Below are 26546 nucleotides of genomic sequence, written 5' to 3'. Positions count from 1 at the left end.
TTCCAACTGAACTCACTTCACTTTCCTTCTCGATAGAACAGATTAGTTATGATTGCATTATTTCGAGACAGCTAGGTTTTTATATGAACCTTAACTAATAATCTATTAACCTACAATCCACTAGGGAAAGAGGTAGGGAAACTGTTTGAGGAAAAACTTCTTCACCCCCCTCCCCCCGAAGATCATCCACAATGTCCGAAAAAAATTTGCTGCACATTTTTCATCCCAGTTGGCCACAAGTTCGGAACGTTTAATTGCTGATATATTGTACAAGTGTGTTTTGTTCTAAAGCGAGGGATTTTTGTCTGATCATGTAAGTAAATTACTTCTCTCACATTCAATATTGTACTCATTTTTTTTTTCTCCGGTCAGGATTTGGCTCATTATCGATTTATTTATTTATAAATTTTGTATGGCTGTTTGTCTTTTTTAGAGAGAGGAAAACCAGACGGGTCTCGAACCCAACATCTCCTATTTCAAACCCAGAGTGTTACGCTAGGTCAAACTAGTTGGTCCATACTCCAAGAAGTATTTGGTGTCTGACCCAGGGGGGCGGGCTGAACATTCTTTCCCGAAACCAAACGAGTCTGACCTGTCTGACCCAAATCTCGAAACCGAATAGGTCCAACCCAAATCCTAACTACCAGGGACCAGGGTCACATTCTTTCTCCCGACGTGGTTCATTGCCAGCGAGAACCAATAGTAGAGGGGAAACCATGAAACCAGCCTCCTCCAAGCATGTTAGGGGAACCAGGCTGTCTCACCTTGAATTCAGGAGTAGGGAACTAGGACCGGAACCTTCACAAATTAATCGAAGGAGTAGGGAACTGGGACCGGAACCTTCACAAATTAATCGAAGGAGTAGGGAACCAGGAGTACTAGTTGAAGAAGTAATTTCTCTTCTCACTGGCTCCCGCTTTCCCCAACTCCCTATAGTCCCTACCTCTCCTCTAATTCAGGAGTAGGGAACTAGGACGGGAACCTTCACAAATTAATCGAAGCAGTAATTTCTCCTCGCTTGCTCAAGTTGCTCCCGCTTTCCCGCTCTCCTCTAATTCAGGAGTAGGGAACTTGGACCAGAACCTTCACAAATTAATCGAAGAAGTAATTTCTCCTCGCTTGCTCAATTTGCTCCCGCTTTCCCGAACTCCCTACAAGTACAGTGCCTACCTCCTCTTTCTCCTGGTATCCTAATACTTCTCCCTTCTCCGGCAAGGTCGCACCGTCTAACAATGTCACCAGTGACATTGGCTGCGTCGTCTTCTTTTCTCCCATTGGGTGGCGGGCCCGCATTCTTCGGAAGGACCTCGAGATTGGTCATGCAGGCAGAACGCCAAAGGAAAGGTGATACGAAGCGGTGAGGACCGTAAGGAGGTATTTGGCTATGTGGTAATTAATGTCTCGCGAGAAACAATTTATCCTTCGCCCTTGCGTACAGACGTCGAGTACTGAGGTGCTGAGATTGTCTGGTAGACATGTGACCTGGAGGTCTTCTGGCAAGTGGTTATATCCAGGAATTCCAAGAGCTCGAAGGTTGGGACTTTGTCAACGTCAATCATCTCTTTTATTACTTGAATCGTTCCCAATAAAAAGGGCCTATGTTATTTTTTCCTACTAACATAGGCTTTATTGAGATTTATTGAGCTCACAGGTCGCCTAGGTCGCGTGTTCAATTCCTGCCTGGTCCTTTTACGCTATTTCTCCAGTCCCTCCTTTTATATTATTCGAATGGACTTTTGAGTGGAAAACTTTTAGGTGAGGTTAATGCCCGGGGGCGTTCTCTACCACCTAACCTGCGAGCTCTATTTCCGCCACCCTCTAACTCCGTACACGGAAAGCTCACATTGAGTCTTGTGTGTGGGTGCCAACGGCCCTACATTACATTGAAATGGGGGTCTTTTCTGACGAAATTCCTGTGTGCAGAGTCCAGTATGTGGGACTATTTCAAACAGCCCTTAAAGGTGGGCTAAGCTTGTAATACGAATCTACCCTCCAAGGGCTAGCTAGGGCTGACTCAAGTTCGGTTGATTTTTATTAAAACCAGTTTATTGAGCGCGATCTCATATGGCCAATGTTTCAATGTTCATTTAATGCTATAGCAATTAATTCTGTGTCTATGTGCATACATCCTATTATGAATTCTACATGCATATACAGTGTGTAAACTATTTATGTACATGGACTCATGTATACAGGAGAGGTGTTGAATACAAAGTTTACAGTGTCTGGTCGCAATTTTACAGGGTGTCCAAAAAATGAGGATACTAAAATTTTAAACGATGATTTAATGGGATAAAATAGGAAATGTGAAAAATGAGCATGCCAAATTTTAAAGGAGGGTTAAAATGAGACTTTTCTACATGGTTTTGCTCTAACTTAAGATCTTTGTTTGTTTCTATGAGTCAGAGATCTGTAACTGTAACCAAATTTTGGGCCATTTTACTTGGCCAACAGACTTGAAATTTGGCACATTTGTGTCTTTTGAATGGTAAATTTTGGCGATATGTAGGTATGATCTATCAAAAAATATGGAAGCTTATGTAATAAAAGCATGTATATTTTATTTATACACAGGTGTTCCGAAAATGGAAAATTATCTCAAATTGAGGTGCAGGGATTCTCATTTGCGGCTCTAAAATAGAATTTTCGTCACCATTCCCAACAAAATCACTCCTTCAAGTTTCAGTACTTCAACTTTTTGATCACCCTGTATAAATAACCGGATTCAGAGAAGCTTTGTCTAAACCAATTGAAAACAAATCATGAAGACATGAACTTTGTTGTTTTTTATGTCTGTTTTAAGTTGCCATCAACTTGTGCTTTGACATGAAGGTATGAATAAAGATAACAGTTTTGACCCATAGGCTATTTACACTTTGAATACTGATGGAAATTCCACCGAAAAAGCTTACAAAAACTTGTCAAATAAACTAGTTTTAGATTTTTTTGGTACTCGTCAGTATGGGAAAATGGAAAACACCCCTAAAGGCGTACACAGGGTCCACTAGTTCAACCAGCCGATGCCGGTGGAAAGCAGGAAAGCCTTTAGTAGGTTAAAACACAGAGTACAAATGGCTTCCGTGGCGAATGTAATGGTTACCAGACCCTGTGATTCGACCTTTCTACTGCGATTTTCCTGCTTTCCGTAGCAGCAATTGTACCACGGTCTCCATACTCTGTGCAAAGTGCAAGGGTCATTTGATAAATACTTACTTGGTATAAACCCCATTAGACCAATTTCGCAGTGACACTGCAAAGTTGGGCTTTATACGACTGAGTATCTAAGTCTGCAGATTTCTCAAACAACCCTCGCCACGTAGTTTCTTGAAATGACCATACTAGAACGAAGCTCTAAATTGGTTGAGTGAACTGTCTGGGGTTCGATTTCCCGCCGATTCGGATTTCTTTTATCGAAAAAAAAAGAGTCAGTGGTGTGTGGCGAGCTCTGAAATTGGGTCCTTTAGTCCCATGGAAAACTAGAATTGTTTCTGATTCCAATTGGAACCAAAGTTCGGAGACCCTGAAATCTTACCCTATACTCCCTAGCCCTAGAGTATTATAGCATTCAAGGGACACTTGGCCATAAGGACATATTAATCTTAGGGCTTCAAGGGTCACCTAGTTATTTTGATGTAAATAATAATGTTATGGGCCAAATACCCGGAGTTGTCAGTCAAAATATTTCACGGAAAAAGTTTGATACAATACTGTAAAATGCTCTGGGGTAAGAGAGGTAGCTTAAGATCAGTTTTTGAGAACTGAAAACTTCTAATGCCATCATGACCTTTGATAGCACACTAGGCAAAACATCATTTTCAACGTATGCCATTTGAAACTTCAAGTGGGGTAAGAGAGGTACCTAAAGATCAGTTTTTGAGAACTGAAAACTTCTAATGCCATCATGACCTTTGATAGCACACTAGGCAAAACGTCATTTTTAACGCATGCCATTTGAAAGTTCAAATAAAGAGCTCCTTGGAGAACCTATTGTTCAAAACTTGAATGTCATTTGCGTGAGTTATGAAAACTTCACGGATCGTCCAAATTCAAAATTCTGCTTTTCCATTGGCTATTACACTTGTAAGATACTTTTCCATACTTTGGTGATTTAGGGCACAGGTCTTATCGTCCCAAAATTGAAGAGAGAAGGAAGACAGGATAGGAGAAAGAACATTATCCGTTCAGGATGAGATCCGGTGAATGGAGGTGGGAATCGAACCGAGCTACCAACCAAGCTAACTAGGATGACAATTCTTTCTTAAAATAATTCTTCACGGATCTCAGCCTAACCAGATTGTGTGGCAACCGGCTATTTCTCTTAGGAAACTCAAAACAGGACACGACAATAAAAAAAAAGACAAACAGCCATACAAAATTTATAAATAAATAAATCGATAATGAGCCAAATCCTGACCGGAGGCGTCCACACTGGCGGTTGAATTGCCTAGGGATGGAGTTGTATCATAGGTGTGGCGTAGCGGTTCATGAATAGGACAGCTGAGTATGATGTGTTTCACAGTAAGTGGTTCGCCACACTCGCATATAGGGGGAGGGGATTTTGTAAAGAGGAAGGAATGGGTAAGACGGGTATGTCCAATTCTTAACCTTGTCAGAACTACTTCCTGGTACTTTGTCGTCACTTAATGCGACTTCATACATCAGAGTACGTCTTAAAGTCTAGTTTTTGACAAGTACATAAATTTTGTTCGCACTTTGCTAAAATGTTAATGCAAAGGCACCAAGAGAAGAACTTGGCATTATTTTAAGAAAGAATTGTCATCCTAGTTAGCTTAGTTGGTAGCTCGGTTCGATTCCCACCTCCATTCACTGGATCTCATCCTGAACGGATAATGTTCTTTCTCCTATCCTGTCTTCCTTCTCTCTTCAATTTTGGGACGATAAGACCGCAGTTACAGTTCCCTCTATCACAAAAGTCCTTTTTTTCGTCCATTTTCTCACGAAAAGCAGAATTTTGAATTTGGACGAATCATATCGAAATATGGAATTGTAAATACTTTTCCATACTTTGGTGATTTAGGGCACTGGCAGTTACAGTTCCGTCTATCACAAAAGTCCTTTTTTTCGTCCATTTTCTCATATACCTAATCTTTATAAATATTCATCATTTCCCTTCTGTTTCTCTGTTTCAGGTAAGTTATTTTGAATGACCGCCCCTCATTCGAGTAACCCCGTGCGTGACTCGTTAACCCCCTCGGATTAACACTCCTCAACCCCCACGGATTAACCCCCCTGTCGGTTTAAACAATTTCCCCCGCGGCGCGGTACAAGGTGCTATTATGTCGAACGGGATTGGAGACATGAACCCCGCAGCTTTCTCCAAACACAGTCGAGACAAAATGATGCATATGAACGTAAGTGGAAACTTTAATTGATCGAACCAAGCAAGTTAACAAGTTTTGCGTGTAGTTCTTACTTTCTGTCACATTGTTTAAGAATTTGTGACGAAAATTTAGAGAGAAACTATCTAAAAAATTTAGAGAGAAAATTTAGAATGAAATTTGTTGACGGACTGCCCAACTTCTGAGTTGCCAAGTTTAAACAATTTCCCCCGCGGCGCGGTACAAGGTGCTATTATGTCGAACGGGATTGGAGACATGAACCCCGCAGCTTTCTCCAAACATAGTCGAGACAAAATGATGCATATGAACGTAAGTGGAAACTTTAATTGATCGAACCAAGCAAAGTAACAAGTTTTGCATGTAGTTCTTACTTTCTGTCACATTGTTTAAGAATTTGTGACGAAAATTTAGAGAGAAACTATCAATAAAATTTGTTGACGGACTGCCCAACTTCTGAGTTGCCAAAATGGCACTACATACTTTTCAGACAGAGTTAACTATAGTAATGGCCTACTGTTGGGTGCTAGGGTTAACTTACTTTTTAGTCCCCTATTCGGACCGTGATATAGTGCATCAGTTTTTAGCTCAACTCCGCGTTGCATGTAGTGAAGTTTGCACTTCAGCGGTGAAAACTTGGCCCTACAAGGAAAATCCAATCAACCCTAACACAAGTAGTACAACGTTTATTATTTATCAACCCTTAACTATAGCATTAACTTTAGCACTAATTCCCGACTATGTATACCCGCGCTATGACGTAAAGCCTTTAACCACGACATGTTAATAATAACCCCCGACTATTATGTAGCTAATGTTTAAATTATGTAGCGTGGCTATGTGTAAATTATGTATACGCTCAGTGGCGTAGCGGCCATACACGCCCTACATGGACGCTACGCCACTGTATACGCTTATGTATGTAATTATGTATTTATATGTTTTCCATGTACAATAATCATGTGTACATACAGAGTGTTACTATAGGAAAAGGCTAAGGAAGAAGAAGACAGGGTGTTCATGTAAAGAGACCTTAATTCCGCCCCCTCTTGAAGTTTTGAAGAACTTAAAATGAAGTCTTTTGAAGTAAAAGTAGGTAGTCAGTAGACAGTTCCGGCGTGGAATTTCCCTTAATTAGAATAATTAAATCAGATGAAACCTCGCGAGGAGGGCTATAGGAGGGCCGAAGGGGAAGCCGTGGTTTGAAACAAAAGCCTAGCTTGGTTGTGTGTTGTGGCCGGTGTATTAAGATATTATCTCGTTACAAAACATGAGGATAAAGCGCACCAGCCTAGCCGAGTGCATCGAAACGTCACGGCTAGGCGAGCGTATCAGCAATGTCTGTACATGGATCATTGTATCATTTACTCGAGTACAACCTGTATCAGGGGTTTCCAACTTCCATGTGTATGCGGGCCACATGCTGCATTGGCAGGTACTTCGCGGGCCACATACACAGGGGAGCAGGTCCATATCCAGGATTTTCTTGAGGGGATTGGGGGTGAATGCTCAATTTTTGGAGTCCACCCCATAGTAAAAGAGCAGAAATCAAGTCCGAGGGGGGACCACCCTTCAAGGCAACATGTGGCCCGCGGGCCGCTAGTTGGGAATCGCTGACCTATATCAAGTGTATGTAGAGTTGACTGTATTATGTATTTGAGTACATTATACTCGTATCAACTGACTGTATTATGTAGTACTATTAAGAGTACATATTATATCCACCAGAGTTGACTATATTAGTATAGTACATACATACTCGTATATCCACTAGAGTTGATATTAGTAGTACCCACATGACCGTACACATATCATTTAATGTGAATAAAAGTAGACATTGTCTAGCCTGGTAGTCATTGTCTTTTATACAGGGAGGTTGTGATGATTCGTATTGCTTTCATCGGAAGAGATTGTTAGGTCCACACGTAGTCGACGGACGTCGATCAATGTCGCCTGAAACCGTCAGACTGCCTCGACAACGTAGTTTCACGACGGTCGACGACGGAAATTCCTAGATTGTTGCAAAAAATATTTCCGGATTGTTGAAAAACAAAATCTGATTAATAATGTGCATCTTGTGTCAGGACGTATTAAAACCAGTTTATTGAGCGCGATCTCATATGGCCAATGTTTCAATGTTCATTTAATGCTATAGCAATTAATTCTGTGTCTATGTACATACATCCTATTATGAATTCTACATGCATATACAGTGTGTAAATGTACATGGACTCATGTATACAGGAGAGGTGTTGAATACAAAGTTTACAGTGTCTGGTCGCAATTATACAGGGTGTCCAAAAAATGAGGATACTAAAATTTTAAACGGTGATTTAATGGGATAAAATAGGAAATGTGAAAAATGAGCATGCCAAATTTTAAAGGAGAGTTAAAATGAGACTTTTCTACATGCTTTCGCTTTAACTTGAGATCTTTGTTTGTTTCTATGGGTCAGAGGTCTGTAACTGTAACCAAATTTTGAGCCATTTTACTTGGCCAACAGACTTGGAACTTTTTACATTTGTGTCTTTTGGATGGTAAATTTTGGCGATGTGTATATTGTATAATCTATCAAAAAATATGGAAGCTTATGTAATAAAAGCATGTATTTTTTATTTATTTTTTCTTCATAAACAGGGCTTCATAAAATGGGAAAATACTCTGTGCAAGGGTTCTCATTGGAGCCTCTAAAATAGAATTTTCGTCACCATTCCCAACAAAATCACTCCTTCAGGTTTCAGTACTTCAACTTTTTGATCACCCTGTATAAAAAACCGGATTCAGAGAAGCTTTGTCCAAACCAATTGAAAACAAATCATGAACTTGGTTTTTTTATGTCTGTTTAAGTTGCCATCAACTTGTGCTTTGACATAAAGGTATGAATAAAGATACTTGGTTATTTATGGCTTCATCTTTGGTTCTAATGTAACATTTGATTGATGTCATTTTGCGATATTGACACTTTGTCTTTTTTTTATTATTATTTTAGAAGTCTCTGTTTACTGTTTAAGTATTTGCTTTTACTTCTTTAGTCTCTGTTTTAGAATTTGCAATTTTATTTGATTTTTCAGTACTTTTATTGAATAAGTTTATTAATGTTCAATTCAAGAGCTTAGTTTGTTTGAATGATCAAATTTTCAATTTCATGATCTGACTTGATCGTTTGACTATTTTTCTTTGGATTACAAAGTGAATTTGAATGGTTTCCTTGATAAACAAATAGTAGATAGTGATTCTGTAGTCAGTTGAGATGTAAGACTAAACAAGTCTGCCAATGCTATAGTTGGGGGTTGATAAATAATAAACGTTGTACTACTTGTGTTAGGGTTGATTGGATTTTCCTTGTAGGGCCAAGTTTTCAACGCTGAAGTGCAAACTTCACTACATGCGACGCGGAGTTGAGCTAAAAACGGATGCACTACATCACTGCCCGAATAGGGGACTAAAGAGTAAGTTAACCCTAGCACCCAACAGTATAGGCCATTACTATAGTTAACTCTGTCTGAAAAGTATGCAGTGCCATTTTGGCAACTCAGAAGTTGGGCAGTCCGTCAACAAATTTTATTGATAGTTTCTCTCTAAATTTTTGTCACAAATTCTTAAACAATGTGACAGAAAGTAAGAACTACATGCAAAACTTGTTAACTTGCTTGGTTCGATCAATTAAGTAAAACTGTGCGTCCACTTACGTTCATGTGCATCATTTTGTCTCGACTATGTTTGGAGAAAGCTGCGGCCAAGATCAAGAAGGATATCCAATACTTCACTTCTGAATCTGGTCAGAGTGTCGATAGCTTGCTTAATTAATTCTCTAACTTGTCATATCCGTTATGCATTACCGTATTCAGCTTGTTACTTTATTCACTACTTAGTTATGTATTACTGTATTTGTTACTTTATTCATTACTTACAGGTAACTTGTTGAGTACATCCGTTGGGTTGATTGTTTTTCTGGTTATGAAGTGTTTCTCAAATATTTCCTGTTACTTACTGTTCCTGTTTCGTTTCCTTTTGTGGGGAAGTACTCTGGAAATATCCTTTAGTGGAAGTGTTGTTACTATTTCGTTTATTCTGTACGGGAGTTGTCTAACAGAGTGTCTTTGACATAACATCTTTTCTGAGTTGGCAAAAGATTGGTAATTTAACGTATGGAAAAGATTGGTAATTGAATCGTATAGAAACGAGTACTACATGTTTTCGATCATTCTGGTTTTCGGACTTTTGGATTGCAGTTGGAGTATTTCTACTTTCCAGTGCTTTGGGAATAGAGTTTACTTGGTGCAGTATAATCGTTTTTTCTCTCTCGGAATGGCTCTCTTTGATAAGGAGAACCAAAAGGCAGATATATTTTGCAGAACTTTCTTTGAAGTTCTGCAAAATATATCTGCCTTTTGGTTCTCCTTATCAAGTTGACCCACAGAACTTATATATGTATAATGACTGCTGAAACCCTCCAAGAGATTATTATCCCATCAGGATAAAATCCGCCCCGGGCGGGAATCGAACCCGCGGGCTAGCGCTTACAAGGCAGACGCACTACCAACTAAGCTAACTAGGCTGGCTGAATAGAGTTTACTTAGTGCAGTATAATCGTTTTTTTCTCTCTCGGAATGGCTCTCTTTCTCCTATCCTGTCTTCCTTCTCTCTTCGATTTCGGACGATAAGACCTTAGCAGTTACAGTTCCCCTTATTAAACCTCTAAAAATAAATAAATAAATAAAAATATCACTGAGGTACTTTGGCTAGTTGTTTCTGGTGCCTCGAGCCTCGATGCGGTCTTCGACCACGGATTTCCTGCTCCTGGTCCTGGTACCAGTGGTACCGCAAGTTGAAAACCTCCTGCCGGTATTTCTGGTACCTAATTGGTCTGCATCCTGTATACCGTATTTCTTTTGTTTTAAATACCTGGGTTTTTTGTCTGTTTGGTAAACTCAATAGTGTGTTCTGTGTATTTCCAGTGTTGGTATTGGATGATTACGGTTATTTTTGACTTGTTCTTGTAATGAGCTGTAATGAATGGTTCCTATATAGGTCCTCTAGGCTCTAGTTGTTGATCTGGCACTTCAATGTCCTCAAATATAAAAGAGAGAATTGTCCTTGTCCATAAAGGGTGCAATAGTCCTATATACTGGACTCCGCACACAGGAATTTCGTCACAAAAGACCCTCCAATTTCAAGGGAATGTAATGTCCTTGTCCAATTACAAGGAAAATATTCTAAAATAAAAAAGTCTCAGATAAAAGTTATATCGCGTCATCGCTAAATTGAAAACCTCCTGCCGGTATTTCTGGTACCTAATTGGTCTGCATCCTGTATACCGTATTTCTTTTGTTTTGGATACCTGGGTTTTTTTGTCTGTTTGGTAAACTCAATAGTGTGTTCTGTGTATTTCCAGTGTTGGTATTGGATGATTACGGTTATTTTTCTCTTGTTCTTGTAATGAGGTGTAATGAATGTTTCCTGTATAGGTCCTCTAGGCTCTAGTTGTTGATCTGGCACTTCAATGTCCTCAAATATAAAAGAGGGAATTGTCCTTGCCCATAAAGGTTGCAATAGTCCTATATACTGGACTCCGCACACAAGAATTTCGTCAGAAAAGACCCCTCATTTCAAGGGAATGTAATGTCCTTGTCCAATTACCAGGAAAGTACCTACATATTCTAAAATAAAAAAAAGTCTCAGATCAAAGTTATATTGCGTCATTGCTAACCAAATTCTGTTTATCCGTCCATTTCAAGCTATGCCTCTAAAATTCCAGGCATTCATAAACTTCTAGGTCTCCCACGAGGGTTTGTGCCAGAAATGCCGTTCTATATTCAACATGTTTGCCATATTATTCCCCCCCCTCAGGATGCCTCCCGATGTAGGTACTTTATGAACTGTCGTCTTTGACTCTTGCCAAAAAATGTCATCGGAAATTCCTGTCCCAAGTACAATCCGAATTGTGTCCCACCGAACTGAAATATATCAGCAATATCAGAACCCGAGCCAAGTTCCATATTTTGCATCGTGCATAACTGCATATTTTCACATGTAGGTTCTTACATTATGCATATTTTATATGCTTATTTTTCCAAACAATTTTTGAATTCCAAGCCGATATTGTTTGTATGTACTTCGTACTGCATAATTATTATGTGCATATTTTTGGTTTGGCAGTCTGAAAATTTTCCCCTCCTTAAAGGTTACTCTTCAGCAAGGGAAATATCAGGCTCGTATTCTCCCTGTTCAAAGTCCCCCAGTCAGTCCCCCAATGAATGTGTCTATTGTCTAATGAAAAGATATCATAAAAACTCTAAATGTAATAATGACTGTTGGAAATTTTGTAATTTCTAGGTATGTATGTTTACCCTAGCTTTATATATCACTCTCTAGCGCGTAATGTACATATGTGGATTTAACAAATATACTATCAGACAAAATGTATGTGGATTTAACAAATACACTATCAGACAATCTGAAGTGCACCTATGACTGATTGTACATCTCGAGCCCCTATCCAAATATTGACTTTATTGAAAATTTTCCCCTCCTTAAAGGTTACTCTTCAGCAAGGGAAATATCAGGCTCGTATTCTCCCTGTTCAAAGTCCCCCAGTCAGTCCTGAATGTGTCTATTGTCTAATGAAAATAAATCATAAAAACTCTAAATGTAATAATGACTGTTGGAAATTTTGTAATTTCTAGGTATGTACGTTTACCCTAGCTTATATATCACTCTCTAGCGCGTAATGTATGTGGATTTAACAAATATACTATCAGACAAAATTTATGTGGATTTAACAAATTAATACTATCAGACAAAATGTATGTGGATTTAACAAATACACTATCAGACAATCTGAAGTGCACCTATGACTGATTGTACATCTCGAGCCCCTATCCAAATATTGACTTTATCTCAGTGCCTACAGATGTGTCGTTAAAACAACTGTTTACTTTGCGGTGTACTTTGCGCATTGGAGATAAGAGGGTCTCCTCGCGGGGAGATAAGACGAGGTTTTAAAATGATCCCCATCTCAGACTCGGGATCGATTTAACAAATACACTATCAGACAATCTGAAGTGCACCTATGACTGATTGTACATCTCGAGCCCCTATCCAAATATTGACTTTATCTTAGTGCCTACAGATGTGTCGTTAAAACAACTGTTTACTTTGCGGTGTACTTTGCGCATTGGAGATAAGGGGGTCTCCTCGCGGGGAGATAAGACGAGGTTTTAAAATGATCCCCATCTCAGACGGATTTTTACTAGCAAAAATCATTCAACAGTCAACCTTCGAGCTCCGTGGCCAAGTGAGTATCACACTAGGTTTGCACACCGGACGTACCGGGTTCGATGCCCGGCGGGGTCGAAGTTTTTTCGGCTCCGTGCTTGCTGTTTGGAGTTCGCGTGCACTCGGCTTCATGAGAGCCATTCAGTAGCTACTTTGATCCAGTTGTGTCCAGTGGTGGTGGGTGGCATCACCAGTGTATAAGGGTGGGTTGAATATGGAAATTTATTTCAAAGATGCAAAGGAATAAAGGAGGCAACCAATGCTGTGATATGCTCAGAAGTTATGAAAAGACCTTTGCTTTACCACACACATAATAGATGGGAGTTGATTTGATAGACACCAAATCGTCAAACACCTTCGGTTCCTTATGTTTTGAGTTGTGAGATCGGCTTCATGAGAGCCATTCAGTAGCTACTTTGATCCAGTTGTGTCCAGTGGTGGTGGGTGGCATCACCAGTGTATAAGGGTGGGTTAAATATGGAAATTTATTTCAAAGATGCAAAGGAATAAAGGAGGCAACCAATGCTGTGATATGCTCAAAATAAATTGAGATAAGTTTAAAAATGAACAAATCAGACCAAACAATCGAACAAATCACATTCCTGCAACAAAACAGAGAAATATAATCACGTTATGGAGGTCAGACCGAACTAATGGTCCAACCAGGGCTGGACAGTCCCGGAGGAAACGGCTAAAGCAGGGCTGGACAGGACAATTTTCTAGGACTGGTCTGTCCAAGTATAGGGACTCTTGTCGAGTGGACAGAAAGTGATAGGGCCGGTCTCAGCATAATCGTATAATGAGTGTTGATTTTGTTGTTGTTGGAGTCTTGTTGAATCACAGGTTCTGTTCAGGTCACTGATTATCAGAACCTATCCGCTGACATAAAATCCAAAACGAACAAGAACAAAAACCACCGTCAATTGATTACGTACCAGGTCACCCCCTGTTCAGGTCACTGATTATCAGAACCTATCCGCTGACACAAAATCCAAAACGAACAAGAACAAAAACCACCGTCAATTGATTACGTATACCAGGTCACCCCAAATCGGGACTCTCAGTTTGTACGAGTGAGTTTGACTCCAATACACAAAATGCCCACTCTGAGGCTAAGGTGTAGGGGCAGAGAGCCCCATAAAGATGGGTTAAGCTTATACGAATCATCTACGAGTCAATTTTTGAGATTCAGAATGAAGGCAGTTTCATGTATTCCTTTTGAGGGCGTAACGTCCTGGTGGTGTAGTGGTCAAGGCGCTCGCCTGGTAAACAGGAGGGCGTGGGTTCAATCCCAGCCGAGGTATGGAATTTTATCTGTTAGTCCCTTAGCCAGATTAAACAGGTCTACACTCTCTGTTCAAATTCCCCCAGCCAGACTAAGCCTCGGTGGTTTAGTGGTCAAGGCGCTCGCCTGGTAAACAGGAGGGCGTGGGTTCAATCCCAGCCGAGGTATGGAATTTTATCCTGTAAAGCAGGGCTGGACAGGACAATTTTCTAGGACTGGTCTGTCCAAGTATAGGGACTCTTGTCGAGTGGACAGAAAGTGATAGGGCCGATCTCAGCATAATCGTATAGTAGACAATCGGAGTTCAATGTATTTCAAACTACATCATGTGTTTCAAAAATCTTTCGCAGTGCCCGGGGACCACCCTGGAACACTACCTTTCGCTCCCCAATAATCCCGGCCCTGTACTCAACACAGAAAAACAAAAATGACCACCAAGGAGTTAAAGAGTTCTTGTCCAAGCTAAATAGTCCACTATCAATTCGTTGGTCAGCCAAGAGTAGTGGAATTAGTGGATTGGGAAGTGTAAGCTAAATAAAAACCGGGTGTTAACATCACACGACTTTCCTTACTGGTTTGATTTTTGTCTGACAAGCTTGAAGCCCGGTTTTGTTGGCTTGTGTATAATGTTAGTCGCATTTTGATTATGAGAAAGTATTGTTTTATGTGGAATTCCTGTTGAGATATTCACGATTTTCCACTCTTCTGATTCTTGTGAAGGCATTTGTTTAATTGGATTCAAGGATTCTACAATCTACATTTTGGAATCGGTATCCGTATCACGGATATTTCAAGTTCGACAAGGAAAATTCCATATTACAGCTATCTTAAACGTGAGAAAGTATTGTTTTATGTGGAATTCCTGTTGAGATATTCACGATTTTCCACTCTTCTGATTCTTGTGAAGGCATTTGTCCAATTGTATTCAAGGATTCTATACAATCTACATTGGAATCGGTATCCGTATCACGGATATTTCAAGTTCGACAAGGAAAATTCCATATTACAGCTATCTTAAACGCCATTTCCACTAGGAAAACACGGCCATACCATTCAACCCTAAAGGAAAGTAAATCTCCGATGTCGAGGTTACCAGGATAAGGAAAGTGACGCTGGAATGAAAATGAATCGAATATTTCTCTCTTTCGCCAAGCTAAGCCAAGCCAGACAACAAGCTAATAGCGGGTTACACAATTGTACTGGCCTCTCAGCCTTGGCAGGACCAGATCTTGCGGAACGACAAATAACTGATCACAACCAAACCGAGCCGGTCGTGATACCTGGGTGAGGAAATTGCTGTAATGGATACTGTAGAGATTGGGAGAGACACAATATAGGGGAACTGATGCTGAGGAACAAGGCAATGGTTGGTGACTGGAATATACAATGTACGTATACACGGTAATCCGAAGGCATTTTCCGTTCAGGATAAAATCCGCCCCGGGTGGGAATCGAACCCGCGACCTAGCCCTTAGAATGCAGATGCGCTACCGTCCAAGCTAACTATAAAGGCTGGCAAGTTCAAACTTAGTTTTCAAATTCAAAGCTGTTCAAAAATTTATTCATTTATCGGCATCGTCAAGTCACCAATTGTCGAATGATCGCCAAAAAGATTGCGACTTACACTCTCAATTTTCACATCCCCCCCGAAGGAACACAACACACCCATCAATCTAAACCCAACACGCAATAATATTGTGTAAGGTTCCCAAGTTCCTATAAATAGAACATTCTACGTCGAACGTGTATCTAGGATTCGCAGGTAAAAAACTAAAACTGCAATCAGCAATAGGGTTTACAACCAGTAAAACTACTTAATGACGCCTCTCGTAATAAAAGCACTAGAATAGTTGAAGTGTTCCCAATATAAGAGGGCACTCGAGTTGTAGACAGTTACGTCGTCTCCCATTACAAGTGTTGACTTTGTTAGTCATCGCCGTATTGATCTGGATCATTGATCGCAGTGATTGAAGCTGGATCGTTGGAGTTAGCGAGTTAGCAACCGGTTGAAAGGTTGAATCGGAAACTGAATTTCCTAAAATCTCATCCTTTGGATTGAATTTTCTGATTAAAATAAAATCAACCATGAATCTGGTGAATATTGGATTTGACTTCGTCGTTTTATAGGAAAATCTTGTGTTTTCAAGCAGAAGCTCTGTACTTTTACCCTTTACAACTTGTTCTTTTTCACTGTCGTGGCTTACCCAATGAAGAAGACAAGAGAGAAGAAGGAGGAGGAGGAGAAGAACAAGACACTAGAGAAGAATATGAAGAAGATGGATGAGGTTTAGATGGGTATTATTAGGGATAATTACGCTCAAGATGAATATTAGGAAAAAGAAAATTGGGATGAAAATATAGAGAAGAAAAAAGTGAAGAAGGCAAGATTGATACTACCCACGAGATTATGAAAATGAAGAGTTGAGGGCAAAACGAGATTATGAAAATGAAGAGTTGAAGGCAAATGGAGGAAAAAAGAAGGAAGAGAATTGTTTGAGCCCATCTACCTTTAATTTGATATATAGGTCGACCAGGTTTGGATAAGTCCTTCTATGGGGACAGACTGAAGCTATTGTTTGAGCCCATCTAGAAGTGTTACGAGTCTATCTAGAATTCTAGAACATTTGAACACGCTGTACATACGGTTCTATATACATGAACACCCTGTACATGCGGTTCTATATACATGAACACGCTGTACATGCGGTTATATATACATGAACACCCTGTACATGCGGATCTATATACATACAAGCACATGTGTTGGATGTACATTAGATTGTCGATAGAAGAAAAAGAAAAATTCCGTTGGTCCTCATTTTTCCTGCTCTATGACTTTGAAACATCACCCAAGTAAGCACAACTGATCTATTGTTTGAGCCCATCTAGAAGTGTTACGAGTCTATCTAGAATTCTAGAACATTTGAACACCCTGTACATACGGTTCTATATATCTATATATATATATATAAGCACATGTGTTGGATGTACATTAGATTGTCAATAGATCTAGAATTGAATTGTTTGAGCCCATCTAGAAGTGTTACGAGTCTATCTAGAATTCTAGAACATTTGAACACGCTGTACATACGGTTCTATATACATATAAGTACATGTGTTGGATGTACATTAGATTGTCAATAGATCTAGAATGTGTATCGGTGGTATTAAGATTATTAAAGCTTGAAAGTTGGGTTGCACAGGTACTAGATATACTGGTCCGTTCACACAAACGACTCTAGGATGGTGTAATTAGTTTTGAATTTAAACCATTCTGGCTCCCGTGGTCTGTTGCAAGCTGATGTCAGCTGTTTCGACCTTGCCCATCACATCAGCTGGTTAGACAATACCCGTAAATTCTCTTGCTTCTGTAACTCTGACTTTCTGAGTAACTAGTTGCTCAGTGAAGTGTAAAACTCGGAAAAAGACCCACCCCTAAGGCTTTTTGCATTCTGGCTCCCGTGGTCTGTTGCAAGCTGATGTCAGCTGTTTCGACCTTGCCCATCACATCAGCTGGTTAGACAATACCCGTAAATCCTCTTGCTTCTGTAACTCTGGCTTTCTGAGTAACTAGTTGCTCAGTGAAGTGTAAAACTCGGAAAAAGACCCACCCCTAAGGCTTTTTTGGATCCAAACTAAATCAAGAGAATATTGGTAGGAACATGTTTGCCAACATTTTTGACGAGCATTCATACTCAAACACTTTCGGACAAAGACTACCCGAAGACGTTTTTGAGCGCAAACGCCTTTGAGATGGTATCCATGGTTCATCATCCGCCTGTGCGTCCTAATGCCGGCCATTCACGCTCAGACGTGTACGGCTGAAAAAGCTTACGACATTTGTCCGAGTGACTATCACCCATATTTATGAACAAAATGCTGGCTCTTAAGTTCGTGCTAAGCATAGTCTCAAGGCATTTGATTGGTCAAATTAGTCGGAAGGTTTTTTCCACTAAACTCTTTCCCACGCGACGTTCTCATGGATCTACAAGACCTAGCCATCCGCGCGCCGACCCCCTAGCTGACTTGATTTCCCGAAGCGAATACAATAGTCCGTCCCTTATACCTTTTTTATTACTATTGTAATAATAAAGGAAGGACGGACTAAAAAGAGCTTCTCTTCTTCACAAAGTACTATATCAGCGTGAAAGGGTTGTACGTAGGCACTTAATTGGGTATTGATCTTTTATAAGACCCTTTATATTCTCTCTAAAAACATAATCTATGCAGTATACTTGAGTAAAAAAGAGAAGTCTTGGTTCTCGGAACGGCTGGCTAGCTCCTATCCTGTCCTCTTTCTCTCGTCGATTTCGGAACGATAGGTTCGGAACGACCGTTGTTACAGTTCTCACAATCCTTTTCCACTGAGAGTAATAACTGATCACAACCAAACCGAGCCGGTCGTGATACCTGGGTGAGGAAATTGCTGTAATGGATATTGTAGAGATTGGGAGAGACACAACACAATATAGGGGAACTGATGCTGAGGAACAAGGCAATGGTTGGTGACTGGATTATACAATGTACGTATACACGGTAATCCGAAGGCATTTTCCGTTCAGGATAAAATCCGCCCCGGGTGGGAATCGAACCCGCGACCTAGCCCTTAGATTGCAGACGCGCTACCGTCCAAGCTAACTATAAAGGCTGGCAAGTCCAAGTTTTCAAATTCAAAGCTGTTCAAAAATTTATTCATTTATCGACATCGTCAAGTCACCAATTGTCGAATCATTGCCAAAAAGATTGCGAAATATTGTGTAAGGTCCCCAAGTTCCTATAAATAGGACATTCTACGTCGAACGTGTATCTAGGATTCGCAAGTAAAAAACTAAAACTGCAATCAGCAATAAGGTTTACAGCCAGTAAAACTACTTAATGACGCCTCTCGTAATAAAAGCACTCTTTCGTGCTAGAATAGTTGAAGTGTTCCCAATATAAGAGGGCACTCGAGTTGTAGACAGTTATGTCGTCTCCCATTACAAGTGTTGACTTTGTTAGTCATCGCCGTATTGATCTGGATCATTGATCGCAGCGATTGAAGCTGGATCGTTGGAGTTAGCAACCGGTTGAAAGTTTGAATCGGAAACTGAATTTCCTAAAATCTCATCCTTTGGATTGAACTTTCTGATTAAAATAAAATCAATCATGAATCTGGTGAACAATGGATTTGACTTCGTTGTTTTATAGGAAAATCTTTTGTTCTCAAGCAGGCTCCATACAGGTTAGGTTAGGTTAGGCGATTGAAGCTGGATCGTAGGGAGTTATTGGAGTAAGCGAGTTAGCAACCGGTTGAAAGGTTGAATCGGAAACTGAATTTCCTAAAATCTCACATCCTTTGGATTGAATTTTCTGATTACAATAAATAACTGATCACAACCAAACCGAGCCGGTCGTGATACCTGGGTGAGGAAATTGCTGTAATGGATATTGTAGAGATTGGGAGAGACACAATATAGGGGAACTGATGCTGAGGAACAAGGCAATGGTTGGTGACTGGATTATACAATGTACGTATACACGGTGATCCGAAGGCATTTTCGGTTCAGGATAAAATCCGCCCCGGGTGGAAATCGAACCCGCGACCTAGCCCTTAGAATGCAGACGCGCTACCGTCCAAGCTAACTATAAAGGCTGGCAAGTCCAAACTTAGTTTTCAAATTCAAAGCTGTTCAAAAATTTATGCCAGCCTAGTTAGCTTAGTTGGTACTGTTGGTAGTGCGTCTGCCTTGTAAGCGCTAGGCCGCGGGTTCGATTCCCGCCCGGGGCGGATTTTATCCTGATGGGATAATGTTCGTTCTCGGAACGGCTGGCTTTCTCCTATCCTGTCTTCCTTCTCTCTTCGATTTCGGGACGATAAGACCAAAGGAGTTACAGTTCCCTCTGTCAAACCTCTTTAAAAAAAAATAAATTCAAAGCTGTTCAAAAATTTATTCATTTATCCGCATCGTCAAGTCACCAATTGTCGAATCATTGCCAAAAAGATTGCGAAATATTGTGTAAGGTTCCCAAGTTCCTATAAATAGGACATTCTACGTCGATCGTATCTAGGATTCGCAGGTAAAAAACTAAAACTGCAATCAGCAATAAGGTTTACAACCAGTAAAACTACTTAATGACGCCTCTCGTAATAAAAGCACTCTTTCGTGCTAGAATAGTTGAAGTGTTCCCAATTATAAGAGGGCACTCGAGTTGTAGACAGTTACGTCGTCTCTCATTACAAGTGTTGACTTTGTTAGTCATCGCCGTATTGATCTGGATCATTGATCGCAGCGATTGAAGCTGGAGCGTTGGAGTTAGCGAGTTAGCAACCGGTTGAATGTTTGAAGTTTGAATCGGAAACTGAATTTCCTAAAATCTCATCCTTTGGATTGAATTTTCTGATTAAAATAAAATCAACCATGAATCTGACTTCGTTGTTTTATAGGAAAATCTTTTGTTCTCAATTTTTTGTTCTCAGTTCTGTTGGTGTTTCTCCCAGTTCTCACCAACCAGTTCTCAATACCCATTATCTTTTCTTAGAAGCTTTTTTATATTGTTATCAGCTTAGGAAAAGATCTCTATTCTGTAAAATGTTATTTAAATAAATAAATTAAAATAAAAATTTACAACTTGTTCTTTTTCACTGTTGTGGCTTACCCAGTTTATTTGACGACTTGTTCAAATCGGACTTTTCATGCAATATAATAACAGCGTTTTCGATCCGAAAAGATGTGGCCTCCTTCTTTTGCTCAAATCGTATGAATGAGGTAATTCTGAAGTTAATTTTTCCATTCTTAGCTATCTTTATTTATTTATTTAAACACTTGAACGGGCGGACCCTTTGCTAACTAAATACACAGTTAACCCTAACTAAACCTATTCCAAAGTACAAGATAAAATTGCAAAAATATCAACTTAAAAATATATATCTGATTTTTTTTTTTAAAAAAAAGGAGTAAGAAGGGGAAATCTTCTGCTATTCGCATCCAGTTTGTTCCTACATCCAGCTTTTCAGGTCTTTGTCCCATCGATCTGGTGGTCTTTGGGACTCTACTTTCTTCCTCTGAATCCTCTGGCAAATCGTCAGTATTGTTTACATCACTCTTGTGAATTCCTTTCTTTTTGTCTGCTCCATCTCGACCGCATGAATTGTGCCTCATGAATATCCTTGTGCCTTGTGCCACGGAGTAAAGTAAATCGAACTTCGAAAATAAATATTCAACAAATGGTATACCCAATCCGTAAAAACCGGAGCTTGTGCCACGGATCGGTATGATGGGTATTGATCTTTTATAAGACCCTTTATATTCTCTCTAAAAACATAATCTATGCAGTATACTTGAGTAAAAAAGAGAAGTCTCTTCTCTTCTTCACAAAGTACTATATCAGCGTGAAAGGGTTGTACGTAGGCACTTAATGCTTTGTCTTAAGTGCGAACAATATGAAGAGGCTTCCTTATGAGAGTGGGAGGAGGAGAGAGATATTCTTGAGTGAGAGATGAGGGGGAGGGAGAGAGACTTAAAGAGAAATGAGAGAATGTTGAGTGTGTGTGAGAGAGAGGGAGGAGTGAAGGAAAGAGAATTGAGAGAATCTTGGAGAGACAGGGAGAGCGAGAGAGAGAGAGAGAGAGAGAGGCTTGAGTGTGAGAGAGGAAGGGAGGGAGACCGATAGAAAGTCTTGAGTGTGAGAGCCGGAGAGAGGGAGGAAGAGACAGAGACAGAAGTTTGTAGGAGAGAGAGAGGCTCTCTTGTGAGAGAAATGAGATAGGAGTCTTTGTGAAAGAGTATAAGTGAGAGGTATAGGAGAAAGAGGGAAGAACTCGGGAGAAATGTGTGTACTGATTAAGTATCCTTTTCGGCCGTACCTGTTAGGACTATGTACCTGATAGTGTGTGTGCTCATCAGGTAGACCTGACAGTCGGACCTTTTCAGCCGTACCTATCAGGGCTACCTGATAGTTTGTGTGCTCGTCAGGTATCAGGTTTTCAACAAATACAAGTATATCAGTATACTGCAGTGAGTGAATTGACAGAAAAGTAAAGTTGATTTGTACCACTGATTCCTATGGTCTGCGCTGTGTAACTTCCTCATATCACCTCTCTGACCACTGGCTGTGTAATTGAAATTATGTCACCTCACCTTTCCCTGATAACTTCACTTTTTCTATGATTTTTATAGTTATTCTGTTATTGCGCTTGATATGTTTTTACGATTATTGGCAAATTGTGACCTCAGTCCTATTAATGAAACGTAATAACGTCTTGTGTCACAAAACTCGTAAAGTTATGGACTCACAAAGATATGGACTGATAAAGCTATGGACTCTATCGGTCTGACCTAACCTAATAGTTTTCTCTCTCTGTTGAGCAGTTGGAAGTGAGGTGGTCAATATTCTAGCAGCATTTGTTCAATAGTTCAATACGAGATACAAAATCGTCAAAACTGATGACCATTAAAACAAAGCCATGACTGAAAATCAATGGAACAGTTGTGCTGACTTAGGTGAGGTTTTAAAGTCAAAGAGCTGCCAGCCTAGTTAGCTTAGTTGGTAGTGCGTCTGCCTTGTAAGCGCTAGGCCGCGGGTTCGATTCCCGCCCGGGGCGGATTTTATCCTGATGGGATAATGTTCGTTCTCGGAACGGCTGGCTTTCGTCCTATCCTGTCTTCCTTCTCTCTTCGATTTCGGGACGATAAGACCCTAGCAGTTACAGTTCCCTCTGTCAAACCTCTTAAAATAAATAAAATAATAATAATAATAAAAAAAAACATAGAGGGTTCAATAACAGACATGGTGAAGGGAGTGCAATGGTCAAAACTGACTATTGTAACCTAGAAGAATCAATAACAATGAGTTTTCATAGTGAATAGCTTCCTAGCAACCCAAAAGCAACCAAAAACACAACCCCTATCCAAAGTTGAAATGAATAGCTCATCCGTAAAGGTGCTGTATAAAAGGTGCTAGAGGTATATATATATCTTTCAGTGGGAAAAACAAAACAAAGAAACGAATCAGTACAACATATAGAACCAACAAAATAAACAACAAAGAGATAATAAATTGAGAGACAGGGAGAGAGAGAGAGAGAGAGAGAGGCTTGAGTGTGAGAGAGGAAAGGAGGGAGACCGATAGAAAGTCTTGAGTGTGAGAGCTGGAGAGAGGGAGAGGGAGAGACAGAGACAGAAGTTTGTAGGAGAGAGAGAGAGAGGCTCTCTTGTGAGAGAAATGAGATAGGAGTCTTTGTGAAAGAGCATAAGTGAGAGGTATATAGGAGAGAGAGAGAGGGAAGAACTCGGGAGAAATGAGAGAAGATGGGTGAGAGAAAGAGGAGAGAGTATTTGAAAGATGAGTGTGATGAGTAGTAGTGTGGGGTGAGAGAGAGAGAGAGAGGAGAGAGAGAGAGGGGAGAGAGAGAGAGAGAGAGAGAGAGAGAGAGAGAGAGAGAGAGAGAGAGAGAGAGAGAGAGAGAGAGAGAGCGAGAGAGCGAGAGAGAGAGAGAGAGTGAGGAGAGAGAGAGAAAGAGCGATGCATAAAGGAGATGAGGATGAAGACTTGTATAGTTTGGAGTGGGAGAGGGAAGGACTCACGGAGATATGAGACTCAGAATTAGGTAAAAAGAAGTACATAGTAGGGATGTATGTTGAGACGAATAATTTCTCTTCAGACCTCCTCGCTGACATACAGGATGGGAAAGGCCGTCTAGACTTCCTCTCTTTAGAGCGAAAAATGTCCTCTCTTTAGAGCGAAAAATGTCCTCTCTTTAGAGCGAAAAACACCCGAAGTTCTAGTAGTTCTTTGATCTGTAGAACTACTCGGAAAAACGGTATTTACAAAGCCCTCAAAACGAACTTTTTTGAAGAGGTGTGACAGAAGGAACTGTAACTGCTAAGGTCTTATCGTCCCGAAAGCGAAGAGAGAAGGAATACAGGATAGGAGAAAATGAATTTATAAAATGCGTCGCCTTGTTGTGGTCACCCAGTAATGCCAAGTGTATATTGGAGCAAAGTTGTGTCAATGGCATGGAAGGAGCTTAATACTTCAATTCCCCTCTCAAATCAAGTCATTAGCATCTCCTCTGCAACAGGAGTGTATAGGTACATAGGTACTGATTTTCTTTAATCACGATCGAATAAACTAAAGGCTAAAAAATTCCCGGAGGGACGGACCCAGCTTGTTTTTTGGTTGTAATGGTTTCTTTTGTTCAATATTTTTATTTGAAGTGCACTCATACAAAAAAATTTTCGTTTCATGGACGCTATTTGACGAATCAGCTGATGTCGACTTAAGGTTTAAAGTCGAAAAAATGGACCAACAAAGAAAATAAACTTGAACCTTAGAGGCTTAAGCCGGCCACTCACTATCAGGCTGACCTGACAGGTACGCCTGAACAGGTCTACCTGATGGTGAGTGACTGACTTCAGCAGACGTTTCTTAGACATAAAATTCTAAAATGACTCAAAATTGACTGTCGGTCGGCAGTAAAGTTGTAGTTTGGAATTCACCTCAATTTCTCCCGTCAACTTCTGGGTTCAATGAAGAAGACAAGAGAGAAGAAGGAGGAGGAGGAGAAGAACAAGACACTAGAGAAGAATACGAAGAAGATGGATGAGGTTTAGATGGTATTAGGGATAATTACGCTCAAGATGAATATTAGGAAGAAGAAAATTGGGATGAAAAAGAAGAGAAGAAAAAAGTGAAGAATGCAAGATTGATACTACCTACGAGATTATGAAAATGAAGAGTTGAAGGCAAATGGAGGAAAAAAGAAGGAAGAGAACATTATGCCATCAGAATAAAATCCGCCCCGGGCGGGAATCGAACCCGCGGCCTAGCGCTTACAAGGCAGACGCACTATCAACTATGCTAACTAGGGTGGCTTTTGTTATTTGTTCATGCCCATAAGTTCATATGTATTTATCTAATGGGCCTTCGGCCGCTGGCAAAGCCGGCTATGGAATGCCCCCGCTGAATAGCGAGAGATATCCTTTGAGTGAGGAAAGTAGCGGCCCATTTCAATGTAACGCTAACAACAGACTAAAATTTTATTTGATACAATCATACTGCAGGTGCGTATGATTCATTCGTTCAAAAAATAATAAATCTAAAATTATAAATATGTACCTAATGAATGAAGTGTATAAACTGCAGAATGATTTGGACGTATTTGCTGACAATGCCTCCAAGCGATGTGTCTACCGGCCACAGAACCACACCTTACGAAAGTAGACCCTCAAACGTTTGAAACCTAATAAATTCAAATCATACCAGCTATACCAGCGAAACATTAACGTCCTCTGTGCACATGTTACACATGTTAATAAATTCAAATCATACCAGCTTACCAGCGAAACATTAACGTCCTCTGTGCATATGTTAAACATGTTAAGTTAAACATAAAAACACGATTCATGTTCATAATGTTTGGATATGGCTGGCGGGGAAATTTTGAACATGCAGATTGAAGAGGTGGATGTCAAACTGCCTCCTTTCAAAGTCATGGTTGACAAATTTTGCAGATAATGGGGAAAATTAGTTTGTTTTGTTTGTTCTTTGGTTGTAATGGTTTCTTTTGTTCAATATAGTGCTAATTAGAGATGCCTAAGAGATAAAGAAGGAGTGGAAAAGAACTACTCTTTTCAGTAGGTTACTCAGCCATTGAGTCAGATTCAAAAACATGTAACTCACTCTTCTACTCCATTTGGGTGTTGGATCTTTATTTCCCTGTACTGTTTTCTTAGGCAGAGTTGTTTAGGATCTGACCCATTGACTGAGTAGTCCTCTAAAATGAGTAGTTCTTTTTACAAACTCATTCGCTCTTTAAACATCCTGGCCCAAGTTCACTGACGTACATGTCTTTCAGTTACCATCATAAGTATTTTTAGGTACTTTTATCATACCTAAGTACTTTCAGTACTTTTATCATACGTACTTTCAGTACTTTTGTCATAAGTAGTTTCAGTACTTTTGTCATAAGTATTATTTGAAGTGCACTCATACAAAAAAATTGTTCTTTTCATGGACGCTATTTGACGAATCAGCTGATTCAGTATTAGTGATGTTCAATAGGGATCTTATATTGATGTCGACTTAAGGTTTAAATTCGAAAAAATGGACCAACAAAGAAAATCAACTTGAACCTTAGAGGCTTAAGCCGGCCACTCACTATCAGGCTGACCTGACAGGTACGCCTGAACAGGTCTATCTGATGGTGAGTGACTTCAGGATGACTGACTGATGACTGACTTCAGGAGAAGTTTCTTGGACATGAAATTCTAAAACATAAAATCCGCCCCGGGCGGGAATCGAACCCGCGGCCTAGCGCTTACAAGGCAGACGCACTACCAACCAAGCTAACTAGGCTGGCCCAACAAAGAAAATCAACTTGAACCTTAGAGGCTTAAGCCGGCCACTCACTATCAGGCTGACCTGACAGGTACGCCTTGAACAGGTCTACCTGATGGTGAGTGACTGACTTCAGGAGAAGTCAAGAATTTTATGTCCAAGAACATAAAATTCTAAAACGACTCAAAAATGACTGTCCATGTCGTCGGCAGTAAAGTTGTAGTTTGGAATTCACCTCAATTTCTCTCGTCAACTTCTGGGTTCATGAGGTCTACGCCACAAATTACAGTTATTATCGGGACAAGTTA

The 26546-nt window shown here is 40.2% G+C and overlaps 1 protein-coding gene across 1 annotated transcript in view; it reads left to right on the top strand.

The window, feature by feature from the left end:
* Positions 1 to 5164: 5164 nt before the first annotated feature.
* The window catches only part of LOC113471160 (amino-terminal enhancer of split-like), a 51583-nt gene continuing 30201 nt past the window's right edge, over positions 5165 to 26546 (top strand). Inside the window, exon 1 of the mRNA XM_026830095.1 lies at positions 5165 to 5372. Within this exon, the coding sequence (XP_026685896.1) occupies positions 5298 to 5372 (75 nt within the window). The 5' untranslated portion in view covers positions 5165 to 5297. The remainder of the gene's footprint in view (positions 5373 to 26546) is intronic.

This window comes from Diaphorina citri, unplaced genomic scaffold, assembly GCF_000475195.1.
Source record: "Diaphorina citri unplaced genomic scaffold, Diaci psyllid genome assembly version 1.1 scaffold61, whole genome shotgun sequence".
Lineage (NCBI taxonomy): Eukaryota > Metazoa > Arthropoda > Insecta > Hemiptera > Psyllidae > Diaphorina > Diaphorina citri.
Note: the sequence above shows the minus strand (reverse complement) of the source record. Positions and strands in the feature narration are given on the sequence as shown.